The following is a 13,692-nucleotide window of genomic DNA, read 5'->3' on the forward strand; positions in this document are numbered from 1 at the left end:
TCAGGTGCTGCTTGAGAAGTGCAATGATTGCTCCATAAGGTTCGTCCCGCGGCTTTTTCGGCGCCAGTAGGCTTCGGAGACGACCATATACCTCCGGGTTGAGACATGTTATGAGAATCGCGCGCTTGCGAGCGTCGTCGGTGATTTCGTTAGCATCGAAGTAAGACTCTAGCCGCTCGGAGTAGTTTGTCCATGTTTCCGCATTCGAATCGAACTGCGGAGGTGCCGCGAACAATGGCTGAGCGCCAAGTGCTTGCGCCATGCCACCTACTTGTCGCGCCGGTTCTTGCGTCTCACGTAGAGTCGTCGGCTTGCCTTGGTGGGTGTCGTACGTTCATTCCGTCTTCATCCCATCCTCGTCTCCACTTGTCGTCGCCACTTGTTGTCCACTTGTTGGCGTGCCGGAGCCACCACAAGTAGTAATAAATCCGACTCCGGAGAGCAAGATACGAACACGTTTTACTGGAACGCCATGTTGTTTTCTTCCCCCCTGTGCCCCTACATCAGTTGACAGACGAGTTTTCTACGTCGGCCAACAATGACAACATTCTTGCTTGATGCTGGTGAGCGTATGAGTGCATTTGCACTGAAACAAGCAAGGAAGCAACCGAATATACAGTCACTGGAGGAACAAGGGCGAGATTACAATGCATGTTCCACAAAGAGGAAGAAAACGCACAAGTGGAGGCAACAGTAGTACTAATATCATGTGGCAGTTTATATCATTCGTAAAGCGTTCTCGGAAAAAAAAAAAAAGAAAGGCATCCTGAAAAGTCCATTTTGCCCCTCACTCCTTATTTTATAAGCATCATCAAGTCACGGTGAGACAAGGTCGGGATTGCAAAAATAATGCCCCCAATTAATACCAGTCTTACTGTGATATATACTGCGTATAAATTTTAGCCTCAGTGATTCTCTATGCTGCGGCAGTGATTCCTATCCACGGCTGTCTTTTACCCTGAAATGCTGAATTCCTGGAATAATTGGCATGCACAAATCACAAAGCCAAATTCTGAATCCTTTCCAAATTATGAATCCCTATCTGCAGCCAAGGATCCCACACACAACAAGCATATTCAGTTAAAGGTGTAACGTTAGTTTTAAACAAGAGCTCTTCAGCATTAAGCAGCAAATTCACATTTCTGCAAAGAAAACCCAGCACCCTGGAGGCCTTGTCTGTGATGTAATCTATATGACGATGCCATGATAGTTGGGCAGTAAAGGAAACACCAAAGTATTTGTGTTCAAAAACTTGAACATGTGTCTGCATTAATGCTGTATAAAAAGTCACAAGAGCTCTTTTCTGTTAAAGCACACGTCCACAGGTTCCTTTGCATTAATATCTATCCGCCAAGTATTCCACCAGTTAGTAAGCAATGTTAAATCATTGTGCAGGGCAATACATTCAGCTGTAGTATGAATAAGTCTACTTGATCAGACTGCATTCCATTTAACACAACCATTTGGCATCTCAAATGTATTCTTTAATCCATGCAGTAACTGAACAGTTGATATTGCACCAGGACAATTCCACAAGCAGTACAGAATTAGGGACTAAGTCGATCAAAGTATTCTCTGAAATCTAAATACATACAAACAGTGAATAGTGAACCCTTGTCTAGGGCACCAGCTAGACCATCTGTAAATGTGATCAAGTGCTTAACGCAAGAAAAACGAGTGTGAAAGTAACGGAAAAGCATTCGTATGACTCATTATGTTAGTGGAGAAAAGATGTTCAAGAACTCTACAGCTATACTACTAGTAAGTGATAATGGGCAGCAATTTGACGCAATACTGCAGGGGCCTGACTTTTCCCCGGCACGACATTCTCAAGAGTTCAGTCATCTGGCAAAACACGTCTGAAGATTGTGAAAATAACATTTGAGTATTTGATACGAGCCATGCGCATGAAGGAAGTAATGCAAATGGTAAGCAGTAAAGCCCAGTGGCTTGTGAAGCATTCAGTTGCTCCAGAAATATCTAGATCACCTACTGATAAAAAACATCCTCATCAATGTGTTTGTCCCCTACATCTTTTTATTATCTGCACTTCATAGTTATCACTGCTCAAGTGAACACAAACAGCTAGCTGTAGTTTTGCGCTTGTAAAAGCATTGTTTAGTTTAGTTTAGTTTATGGGGTTTAACATCCCAAAGCGACTCGGGCTATGAGGGACGCCGTAGTGAAGGGCTCCGGAAACTTCGACCACCTGGGGTTCTTTTACGTGCACTGACATCGCACAGCACATGGGCCTCTAGAATTTCGCCTCCATCGAAATTTGACCGCCGTGGCTGGGATCGAACCCACGTCTTTCGAGCTGGCAGCCGAGCGTCATAACCACTCAGCCACTGCGGCGGCTTGTAAAAGCATTGTGGATCAAGTTGCAATCATTACCGAGTGGTGGATTGACGCTGCATCTTTTCCATTCAATTTCATAAGCTGCCAGAGTTTTTTAGGGTGCCTCTGTATACTTGAAAGAAAAGATTCAAAGAATTTGCCATTCCCTCACTTCGAGACATCTTTCATATGTTTAGTTATTTCCTTAAGTTTTCTTTTCAAGTGCACCAAAGGCGTTTTCCTGTATGTAGCGTAAGCAGTCACTCTACTGGCAATCTTGTGCAGTTCCTTTGTACACCATGGCCTAGATCTGCATCATGCAGTCATTATTTATTGATGGTACATATTGATCAAGCAACTCTAGAAGTTTATTTCTGAATTGTGTACACACTCCTGGTTTCGACTCCGGTTTCAAATCACAATATGCATGTAAGGAAAGTGCTGTTACATTTGTACCGAGCTTTCAGGTACCTTCAAACGTGCCGTCAAGTACAATTTGCATTTTTTTGCACTACAAATTTATCTCTCAAAGAACAACAGCATCATTGTCGCTGATGCCCGAGAGTACTATAGGTGTCCGTGCAGCCACGGGAGTATTCATGAATAAGATCTAAAATATACTAGTTCCACGTATAGGCTGCAGGACCAATTACGTAAGCACGTAAGTGCACCACATTTCCATGTTTCCATTGGGTGACGCATTTTGTACGCTGTAAGTAGCCTCCTGATCAACTCTACTAACCTCAGGATAGTTAATATCACCTCCTATTATCGTGCAGTCTGTTTGCACAATCTCAACTGCGTCGCTCAGCTCATTCAAAACACTAGCTGGACCCCTGCATTACCCTGCAAATTTCATAAACCACCTAATGCAAGACAAACCATCAAGTGCAAAGCAGCTTTCGCATTGTCCCCGCTTTTCATTGTCTCAGTCCTGTTTCACCCAAGAAGTGAAATCTCAAACTGCCATCCCTGCACTATACCAGCAAGTTCTGCAGAGAATTCTTGGCACATGCACTGTAGCCTAATTCGGAAGGCAACCCTACAAAAAAAACTGGCAGGGTTTGCATATAGTTAAACCGAGTAGACATACGAAAGCAAACCGAGTAGACATACGAAAGCAAACCGAGTAGACATACGAAAGCATGTGTTTAGCTCGGCTGGCTCATTGCTAGGTTGTCAGCATTTATGGCGACGATATTACTTAAGTTAAGCTCTGATGGAGGCTAAGCTGATCTGACCTATTCGCGCCACAGATGGAAGTTGTTGATGTGCAATGCACAGCGCAAAAGTGCGTTGCAGTTTAACACGAGGCGTGATCAGCTGAGTTGATAGCGTAGTGCTCTCGTGCAGTGGCCAGTGAAGCTGATCTGTTCGCACACTGCAGGTTCGAAACCCACTTGCTGTAACACTGATTTTTCTGCATGGACTTTTCCTAAGCTAGGTTTGGCCAAGGTCACCCTCAGGGTCACCCTCCCATTGGCCCCAGCTGGCACGACGCTCCTCTGAACTAACCTGAGCTTACCTGAGTTACTCCGAGGCTTCACACAAGATTCTTGGCTGGGACCGTGTTATGTAGTGCTCTCGCACAAAAAGACCCCCCAGCAAATCTCATTAACATGTACTAAGCAGTTTTCGAAGCGATGTAGCACAGTACAAGCTGCAAGCAGCACTGGCACTAGTTTCATGTCAGCAGCTCTAAGGCAGCCTGGATGCAAGTTGAAAGCAAGTGCCACGCTTAAAAAGGTCAGCAGCTACTAAACCAATTATGCTCAACTGCCTCCTCTGAATGCACTTGCTGACTTGGTGAAAACAAGGAAAGGTTGCAGTGTTACTAGATATTTTGCCCACCTGCCGAAGTCTGTCCTTGCTGGTCGCCCCCCTGAGGCTGCTGTGTGGCGAGTTGGTCAGCTGCCTGAACGGCGGCTCTGAAGCGCCAACGGGACGTGGCGGCTGGCTCCAAGCTTCTTCGACACGATTATCTCCTGGCAGATTATTTTCGTCAATCTGCAATGAGCCACCAGCAAAGTGCTGCATTCTGTAAAACCTGCCTCAATAGACAAAGCGGTCACAACATGACCGCACCACATGTCGCGGCCACAACGTCACAGTATGCACAACACGAAGTTCACACAGTCATGTGCATGATTTTAGGTGCGAAGAAATTAAACCATTTCCGTCCATCTACCATCTACATGAGAGAGCATTTTGTTCTCTTATACACATGAAAGTGGCATAGCATGATTATTTTTAACCTTTCTATTAGTTACGCACATTTTTCACCGTTCTTAGGAAACATGCTTACCTTGCCGGATCCAGTATAAGTTGAATCTGATGACAATCATTGATACTGAAGAACTTAGTTTCACGCGATATAATGTTTTGCCTCTCCAATGGTGGCTTTCCGCTTCCCTTAACTTGCTCAAAAGTACTCTTCTATGCTCATGACACTGCTTTCAGATGACCGAAAATTACTCTAACGCTGTGCATTAACACTATGTCTGCCCTGGTATAAATTATGAATGCCGAGTAGCTGCACAGCATGCCTTGATTTAAGAAAAACAGCAATCCAACATTAAGCACAGAGAGCATCCCACTTTCCATTCCACAGAGAAGTTGACGAAACTTTAATTACAATTACCATGAGCAAGCAAGAAATGCACATTCAAAACTTCCACCTGCTCGCAGTATGCTCCTAAACACAGGAGCCAGCTTTAGCAGTCCTTTAACAATAACCTACTTGCTCCTCTACCATTGCCGCTCAACTTACTAGTGTGAGGCGTAGAATACTATTTAATGGACACAGACACCAAATTTTGGGCATGTACTTTGTAATGATGTGAGAGACATTAATATACATAGATCCCCAAGTGGTATTTGCCTGTGAACAGCAAATAATTCATAATTGAGTTTCCTCTCTGGGCTGTCAGTTTCAACAGCGAAACGATGATTGCAACATAAAGGTCCAGAACAGTTCAGACGAGATATGAAAAAAAAACAATCACTGTTTCACAATATTAATTCGCTACAAGATAAGGCCAGCTTGTCTGTAGAGGTGTAATGACCACTAAAGAAGCAGCAATTATATGTTTTATTTTTAAGCCTCATTTCACCTATCAAGAACTGGTGTCACAGTCATTGCTTGGATGTTCAAATCGAAACTGAAACAGCCAATTACAAATTATTCGCTGGTAATAAATGAATACCACATGATGAGAATTTCGTGTCTGTACACCTTTCATTAGATATCTTAATTTATCAACCCACAAAGAGAGCATCATGCACATTACACTGGGTAACAATTGTCAACTCTGAAATTACACACAAAAATAAGTATGTTATGCTCATTCGAACGCAAGCATGTGCATTACTGTCAGCAACTTAACTGAAACAACCACCTGTTGTACCAAAATTTGATTGTCCTCCCTAACAACTCAACAAGAAATGATAACATCCTAAATTTCACTAACTTGTTAACCAATAACAATAGCCATAAAAAACTACAAAAACTTTGTGGTAACTATGAAGAATACTTTTCTACGCATGGCTAGTGTTGTTTTGTTGCATGGCACAGTTATAGCATTAGCAGGATGGTGGCATCAGTAGTCGAGGCGTCAGTAGTCGCTTGTTTGTGCATGCATTTTTGCTTCACGCCATTTTACTACTCAAATACACAATGACATAATGTGACGCTAGCTTTGAGCACAACAAATGGTTGCGTACTTCCACAGTACTCTTCACTAGAGAAATTATTGGTAGCCATCCACCTTACAATCTCCCAAAGGATTACTACGCCATAATTACTTGACGCGTACGACCTAGTCTTACGGAAAGGAATATATTCATATATTTTCATGCAAGAAATATTAGAAAATTTGACTCTGGAACCATCTCCTATAATGCTGCCGATTTTGCGTACATGCATTAAATTCCCCAAGTGCTAAAACGAAATAACAGAACTGCACTGTCCACGATATAACGGGACATTACCAAGGGGCTTGGTGCCTTCAGAGGTGAGCATCAGCTCTGTTCAGTGGCCTATGTGAAGCATGTAGGCTGACTGCAGGGCATGAAGCAGTAACACATGCTAAGCCAGCCTACACCCACTGCAGGACAAAGGCCTCTCCCATATCTCTCAAATTAACGCTGCCTTGTGCCAGCTTCAGTCAAGTTATCCGTGAAAATTTCAGAATCTGACCTGCCCCTTTAACTTTATCGGCCCCTACCATGCTTCCCTTCTCTTTGAATCCAGTCCGTTTCCCTTAAGGGGGGGGGGAGGAGAGTCTCAAAACTAACCTTCTTATTTATGGCTAGAATCTGATGAAGCTTTGCACACAAATATGTTTCTCTGCAGATTCCAACTATGGCTTACAGTGTATGGGGGTTTAACATCCCAAAGCAACTCAGGCTATGAGGGACACCATAGTGAAAGGCTCCGGAAATTTCAACCACCTGGGGTTTTCACGTCCATCGAAATTCAAACGACGCGGCCGACATTGAACCCTCATCTTTCAGGTCAGCAGCTGAGCGCCATAACCTCTGAGCCACCCCAGAGGTGCAGGTTCCAAATATGTAACCATATTTGAGCTGATAGTCTCTGATCGAAAGTTATTTTACAAAGTCTAGAGCATAATTAGGTAATTTCTTACGTAGCTTTAATGAATTTTCACATTGCATTTTGCTAAGTTTAAAGGGGCTCCAAAACGCCTTCAGAGGAGAGCACATGAACACCTGAGCCAAGAAATACACTTTTACACGCAGCAGATAATCCACACTCACGCGCGAAGGTTGGAGAGCCCTTTCCGGCAGCTTTCTCATGCTCGCACCCTCCTCAGTCGCTTGCACCTGCGTATGCCAGTTCAGAGATGGTTATTGGTTATATTCTTTCAGAGGTCAGCCAGCTACCATTGCCACGGTCAATAAGCCGTGTTGCTCCAGCGGGTCAGGCAGCTCCGCTCCCTTGGGTGGGGCCGCAAAGAAGCGCCAACCTTCCAGCGTGCACAGAGTGACGAGAGGAGAGGGAAAGGCGCGAAGATGCCGAAATTCAAATTTTGACAACAGATAACTCCGCTTCTACAAAGGGCACTAAAAAAGTCTTGCTGGACAATATTCGTGAAGTGCCGTCCTTTAATATCCCAGGCATATTACAACGTTATTAGAGCCCCTTTCAGAGCCTCTTTAATGACATCGGCAGCAAGACAGCTCCTATACTTGATTTAAATTCTTAGTTTTCCTCTACAGACATGCCATCCACAAAAATTGCGTAAAGTATAAAAAATGCCATTATTTAACGCTGCAGCTCATTAACCCAATCGCAATTTATTTATGCATGGCTTAAATAAAGAAAAAGAAAATGCCATCGGGCACTGCAGTTCTCACTGAAGATAATGGTGCAAAAGTTGTTTTTATGAAACAAAAAGAAGCTATTAAAAAGTTGCATAAGGATGAGGAAACAGACCAAAAATATGAAACGGAGAACTGCATTAGTTTGACCATATGTTACATGATGAACGGTCCGTAGCTTTAGTATGATATTTCCCAGTAAAAATGACATGCTCTTCCCATTTACTTTGGATTGTGAATATGTCAACTAAAACTGATAGTGTCTGCTATTAGAAATTCACCAAAATTTGGGAGTTCAAATCTAGCCAAGGCAATGACAATACTTTACTAGTACTTCATTGGTTATTAAATGGGGGTTGCAGACAGCCTAGTGAAACATTTTTTGCTCCAAGCTGATGGTGATTTAGATCTCTCCGGGTCTGTAATCCACAGACCTATCTGCTTTGTGCCTTATGGAGAGACTCTTGTTTGTGTTGAAGCTCAAAAAGGCTGTGGTTGACTTCTCCAGACTTTGCTAATCTTCCTCGAGGCTCCAACAAAGGCGGCAACTGCCTGCATTGCAGTCGGGGCCAAATGCCACTCTGTCATTTGTTTCCCTCCTGCCTTGATTGAAGACTGCAAAAGCTTCGGCAACTGCGCTGGTCACGCTGAGCAGTGATGCACGATTGTTCTTGGATGCTTGGGTCCAAATAACAGAGTGCAGACACTCACTCGAATTTTGACTCTTGCCATCAACACATCTCTCCAGCAAGGCACCATCACTCAGTCGAGCAAACACTGGCTCTAGCACTCCTTAAATATCATCCGGAAGAGCACCGTTATGTATAAGGGCTCCTCACGATTCGTGATAGAGCAGCTGTATTTGCACCAACAGCTGGGACCATCGGGACACAAGCAGTGGGTGGGAGCACTGTCTGTTGAGGCCATGTGTGTGGCTTGAAAAAAAAACTGAAAACTGTTATTTAGGGAAATGAAATGGCGCAGTATCTGTCTCATATCAGCCGACACCTGAACCACGCGCAACAAGGGAAGGGATAAAGGAGGGACTGAGAGAAGAAAGGAAGAAAGAGGTGCCCCAATGAAAAGCTCCAGAATAATTTCGACCACCTTGGGATCTTTAACGTGCACTGACATCGCAACACACACCTTAACGTTTAACCTCCATCGAAATGCGGCCGCCATGGTCGGGTTCAAACCCGGCCACTCCGGATCAGTAGCCGTGCACCGTAACCATTGAGCCACCGCAGCGGATCGTGGCTTGTACTGCCTTCCTCATTTACAGCACATCAAGAGTATGGCTGCGGAGGGCATACCTGTAGTAGTTTGAAATTTGAAAAAATTTCTTTTTTAGGAAATTTTCCTTTGCCTCCAAGTGTTTTGCCCGGAGCCTTTCTCTTTTCAACTAAGCTCTACAGGGCAAACCCCATAAGCTTGTGGGCATGACTAAGACAGTCGTTTTCAATGGGGACAAACCCATAGATGTTTTCTTCTTTCAGGCGAAGGTGCTGTGTAACGTAGCCCATTCATGGAGAGCGAACACCTGAGCATTACAAAGGCTGCCTCCACTTCCATGCATCCAGCATTATAGTCAATGTTCCTCTGGCACTCGTGCTCTGCCAACAAATCTTTGTAGCCTTCATCTGAAGGTCTGGGACCAAAGGCACACCAAAGACAAAAGTTGAACAGAATACTCAATCACCAAGCCTGTGTACAATTTTATTATGCAACCCACACCAATGTGTGATGACAGTCCCCTGGTCATCCACATGCCGTCGTAGATGACACCGATGTTTTTAGGAGGCTGTGAAAGATCCTTGTACAAGTCCTTGATGACATTGACACTAGCAGCTTCAGAGGCTGCTGCAGTGTCTTCACAAACGTGGACCACTTTTCTGAGGTGTGCCTGAAAAGAATTGTGGCGTAGACATCTATGGTAGAGGCTCATTCCAGCACAGAAATAAGATAGGGCAGTCACTCCCTTCCTGATGCTTTGAATGCTTTTCAAGGCTGATGACCTCAAAAGGGGTGATCTTGCCAGGTCCTTTGATTCTTGAAGACGAAAAAATTGGCGGCGGTTTAGCTCTGGTTAAACCAGGAGTGACGCGATAGCTACAGCTGGCCGAGTGGAACTTGATCAGTTGAATTGCAAAATCAGTCTTTCGCCGCTCCGTTTCGCTGGGCGTTCCTTCTTCATCTTCGTCCCACTTGACAAGGCGCATGTGCACAGCTGTGGCAGCTCGGTTTCTCCGGCGTGCTGCTCCACCGGCAGCAGCAGCTGCTCCGCACCACGTGGCTGGTCACGTGACCAACCACGGCACCGCGCCGCCAACAGCTGCTCCACACCACGTGACCAACCACGTGACAGCGTGGCAGCGCAACCAACCACAGGGTGGCGGCGCCGCCACGCTGTAGGCTCGAAATGCTACTGTAATGTAGCTATCGCTACAAAATGCTCCACACGACAGCTGCACATAGCACATCACCTCCAGCTTCAAGGCCAGTCCATACTGCCTGTCTGGCTTGTTCTGATCCAGCGCCGCCATCCCACACTAGCTGCATTTGACGTGTGCAAAAAGCTCCTTCAGCACCGCCATGTCCAGCACAACAGAGTCCGTGCGCAATTCTGCATTGAGCGCTCCAGATCCACTTCAAGGAAGTCAAATTTCCTCTGCGTTGCCGACTTGGATGGATCCCAAGCCACACTTGATCATATCTGCATGTTCAGTACGTGCAGTGATCTTCTACACTGTGTAAAACGCCGTGTCTTGTCTACAAAACATGCTTGGATCAGGCCTGGATTCTGGAGGAAGTCGATAAGGCCGCAGCTCGGCAAATTGACAAGCCTACATCACGTGGTGCCTTCTATCCACGTCCAAAAGAATGAGGAGCGGCAAACGATCTGGTTGCGCCATCGAGCATAGTGTTAAACATCTAAATATATTCTTACATCGTGGCAGAATCAAAGACTTCGTTGCAAGCTATGAAGCCTACATCAGTAAATTGCATGCGCTGCATAGTTTTACAAGAAAAGAGAAGCCAGGAAAGACGTTCAACATTGTTAGGCACACACTACCAACTGAAGGTTTATTCTAGGCATGAAGAAAAGAAAGCACAAAGTATAACAAAAGTCAAATCATATGATTACAAGAAGCATGTACATGTTATCAGAAAAGGCTGGTTCGGGACCACGTTGAGTGATGTACAACTAACTCACTGAGCGGTCCCAACAAAACTTTCGGGACCACGTTGAGTCATGTACAACTAACTCACTGAGTGGTCCCAACAAAACTTTTCAATAACATGTAATTTGTGTGCCTAACAGTGTGGAACGTCTTTCCTGGTTCCTGTTCTTTTCTTGCAAAACTATGCAGCGCCTGCAATTTACTCCAGTGTTAAACCAACTAGCCCAAACACAAACTATACTGAAGCCTACATACTGGGACGATCTTAGTATTTACTCCCTCATTCTTACATACTTAGTGTACCTGCCTAAACCAAATGCCTTGTTCCGTGCAGAGGGCTACGAATCTAAACAATCATTCTGTACATCATGGCCGAAAAGACATTAAAGATCGCGTACATACATCAACAAATCATTTCGCAAGCATAAATGCCATATATTGAGGAGCTGGCCATTGTACAGCCTCTTGATATATTCGACGTGACCCTAAGCAGGAAACCTGCTGCGCAACAGGCCCACATCACTCCCTTATTTGCACACGCAATGTGTTGTGAATTACCTTCGGCTGCAGCTCGTCTTTTCCCGACATGGCCTCCAGCTCCAAGCGCCTCCTTTCAGCAACCTGCTCTCTAACCTTGCTGGCGAAGTCACGAGACCGGGCACGAACCTGCAGAAACAAAAGTCAGAAAAAGGTTGCAATGTCAAAAACAGAACCACACTGCAGTACCTGGTATGACTACCTGCCATTGCAGAAACGGCAATCACCATGAGCACAAAAGAACGCAAAGCACATGCAAACCACTCCCAATGTGGCTTTCCAGACAGGCCTTAGGAAAAGAAATACAAACATCCATCCTGTTGCTCTAAGCTCACTAGAGTGCCACGCAAATGACAGGTAGGTTTTAGGTTTTGGTTTATGGGGTCTAATATCCCAAACAGACTCCGGCTAGGAGGGACGCTGTAGTGGAGGGATAAACAATTTCAACCACCTGGAGTTCTGAACACGCACTGACATTGCACAGTACACTGGCTCTAGAACCGAACCAGTGTCTCTGAGGTCAACAGTTGAGAACCATAACCATTGAGTCACCGCGGCGACCAAATGACAGGTGCACTGGGGAAATACTACATAAAAGTCTTCATAAAGCCCTTTGCTTATACGCATGTTGGCCCTTTCCAAGTGTCCTAAAGGGACACTAAAGAGGACTGTATACATGGTGCATTTGCTTTGAAAACGTTGTGCTGAGTACCTCCAAAACCTTTGGCAAGCATTTCATGCAAGGCTTTGTAAAATTTTTTTCAGACAGGCCATTCGTGTTTGCTGCACTCTCAAACCAGTTGATCATAGTCCAGGTTTTGACTTATCAGACTAGCTCAGAAAAAATCAGTGTCATTACATGTTGTCCCATGGCAAAATAGTCAAGTGAGATGCATAAAAATAGTACAGTTTTGGCAACAAATTATGAATAATAATAATTGGTTTTTGGGGAAAGGAAATGGCGCAGTATCTGTCTCATACATCCCTGGACACCTGAACTGGCGCGTAAGGGAAGGGATAAAGGAGGGAATGAAAGAAGAAAGGAAGAAAGAGGTGCCGTAGTGGAGGGCTCCGGAATAATTTCGACCACCTGGGAATCTTAAATGTGCACTGACATCGCACAGCACACGGGCGCCTTAGTGTTTTGCTTCCATAAAAATGCAGCCGCCGCAGTCGGGTTAGAACCCGGGAACTCCGGATCAGCTTTACTTATACAAAATAGAATTATTACAAAATATGAGGGTGCAAATCAATGGCATAGAAGACGCTACCTGCCACTCAACATGTCTGGCTTCAGCCACCAGACCTTGTCTTCTTTGCATCTCATGATGTTAATGCTCTATTAGAAAATTTTGCTTTGTTGCTCTATAAACAGACTCAGCATCCTGGACGAAAATTAAAAAAAGTGACTCTCTCAGCTTACTCTACAGGTTGCCCAGCAAAAAGTGAAATCAAGTTTGGTATTTCTTTAAAACTCAAGTGACATTTCATTCTTTTCCTTCACTTGGTTCGTCGGCACACTTTCGTGAGAATGCTAGCTTAGATTTTCGCTGGTGCTAAAGCATCAGTTCGCCACATGAAAAGAAGAAACTCGGGAGACTCAACAGAAATGGCCCCCACCCAAGTTGGGAATCCTGCAGTTGCAACAAGCACCACATTTTAATCCCTAGACGAAGCCTTATTCGTGGACGTTCCAATTTTCTGAAACTTTGCTTTCTGTTCTTCCATACAAACCTCTACTCATTTCCAAAAATGAGAGGCAAATGCACTTATCCATGATCCTGACAATGGCCTTTGAGGTCATAACTTGTGAGCACTTGCCACAGGCTGCAGGTGAATTCTTGGTAATAGCAGGACGACCAGCGCTTTCCACAAGTGCATTACAGTAAAGGCAGGGATGCCTTCTGTAATCTCTAGTTTTCTGGTAGGAATGGAGCTTAACAGGGTAGCTAATTTGGGGGTCTTGCAAATGGACAACTGTTAGGAAGAGATCAGAGAAACTAACCATCTTATTCTAACAGTACCAACTAAGATTACCCTAGCTTCAAACTACCTTCACACACGCTAAAGACAAATGCACACATGTACACGCACAGACACACACACACGTTACTTGTGAAAATGACCACCTGCTTTGTCGCTTGCAGATAACATACTTTTTGAAGCAGGATCTTAAGTTTTACCATTTAAGCATAAACTGTGCTGCCAACATATAACAAAGGCAATTTTTAGAGCACTTGAATGCAAGTGTTTCAAATGGCATAAGAATGAAAGACATTTATTTAAAAGGAAA

General features: G+C 44.5%; 1 protein-coding gene across 1 annotated transcript in view; it reads right to left on the bottom strand.

The window, feature by feature from the left end:
- The window catches only part of LOC144097855 (uncharacterized), a 91,910-nt gene that overhangs the window by 46,941 nt on the left and 31,277 nt on the right, over positions 1 to 13,692 (bottom strand). Inside the window, exons 4-6 of the mRNA XM_077630467.1 lie at positions 11,421 to 11,528; positions 7,117 to 7,182; positions 4,189 to 4,344 (exon numbers count right to left, since the gene is read on the bottom strand). Coding sequence (XP_077486593.1) covers positions 4,189 to 4,344; positions 7,117 to 7,182; positions 11,421 to 11,528 — 330 coding nt within the window. The remainder of the gene's footprint in view (positions 1 to 4,188; positions 4,345 to 7,116; positions 7,183 to 11,420; positions 11,529 to 13,692) is intronic.

Source organism: Amblyomma americanum, chromosome 7, assembly GCF_052857255.1.
Source record: "Amblyomma americanum isolate KBUSLIRL-KWMA chromosome 7, ASM5285725v1, whole genome shotgun sequence".
Classification (NCBI taxonomy): Eukaryota; Metazoa; Arthropoda; class Arachnida; order Ixodida; family Ixodidae; genus Amblyomma; species Amblyomma americanum.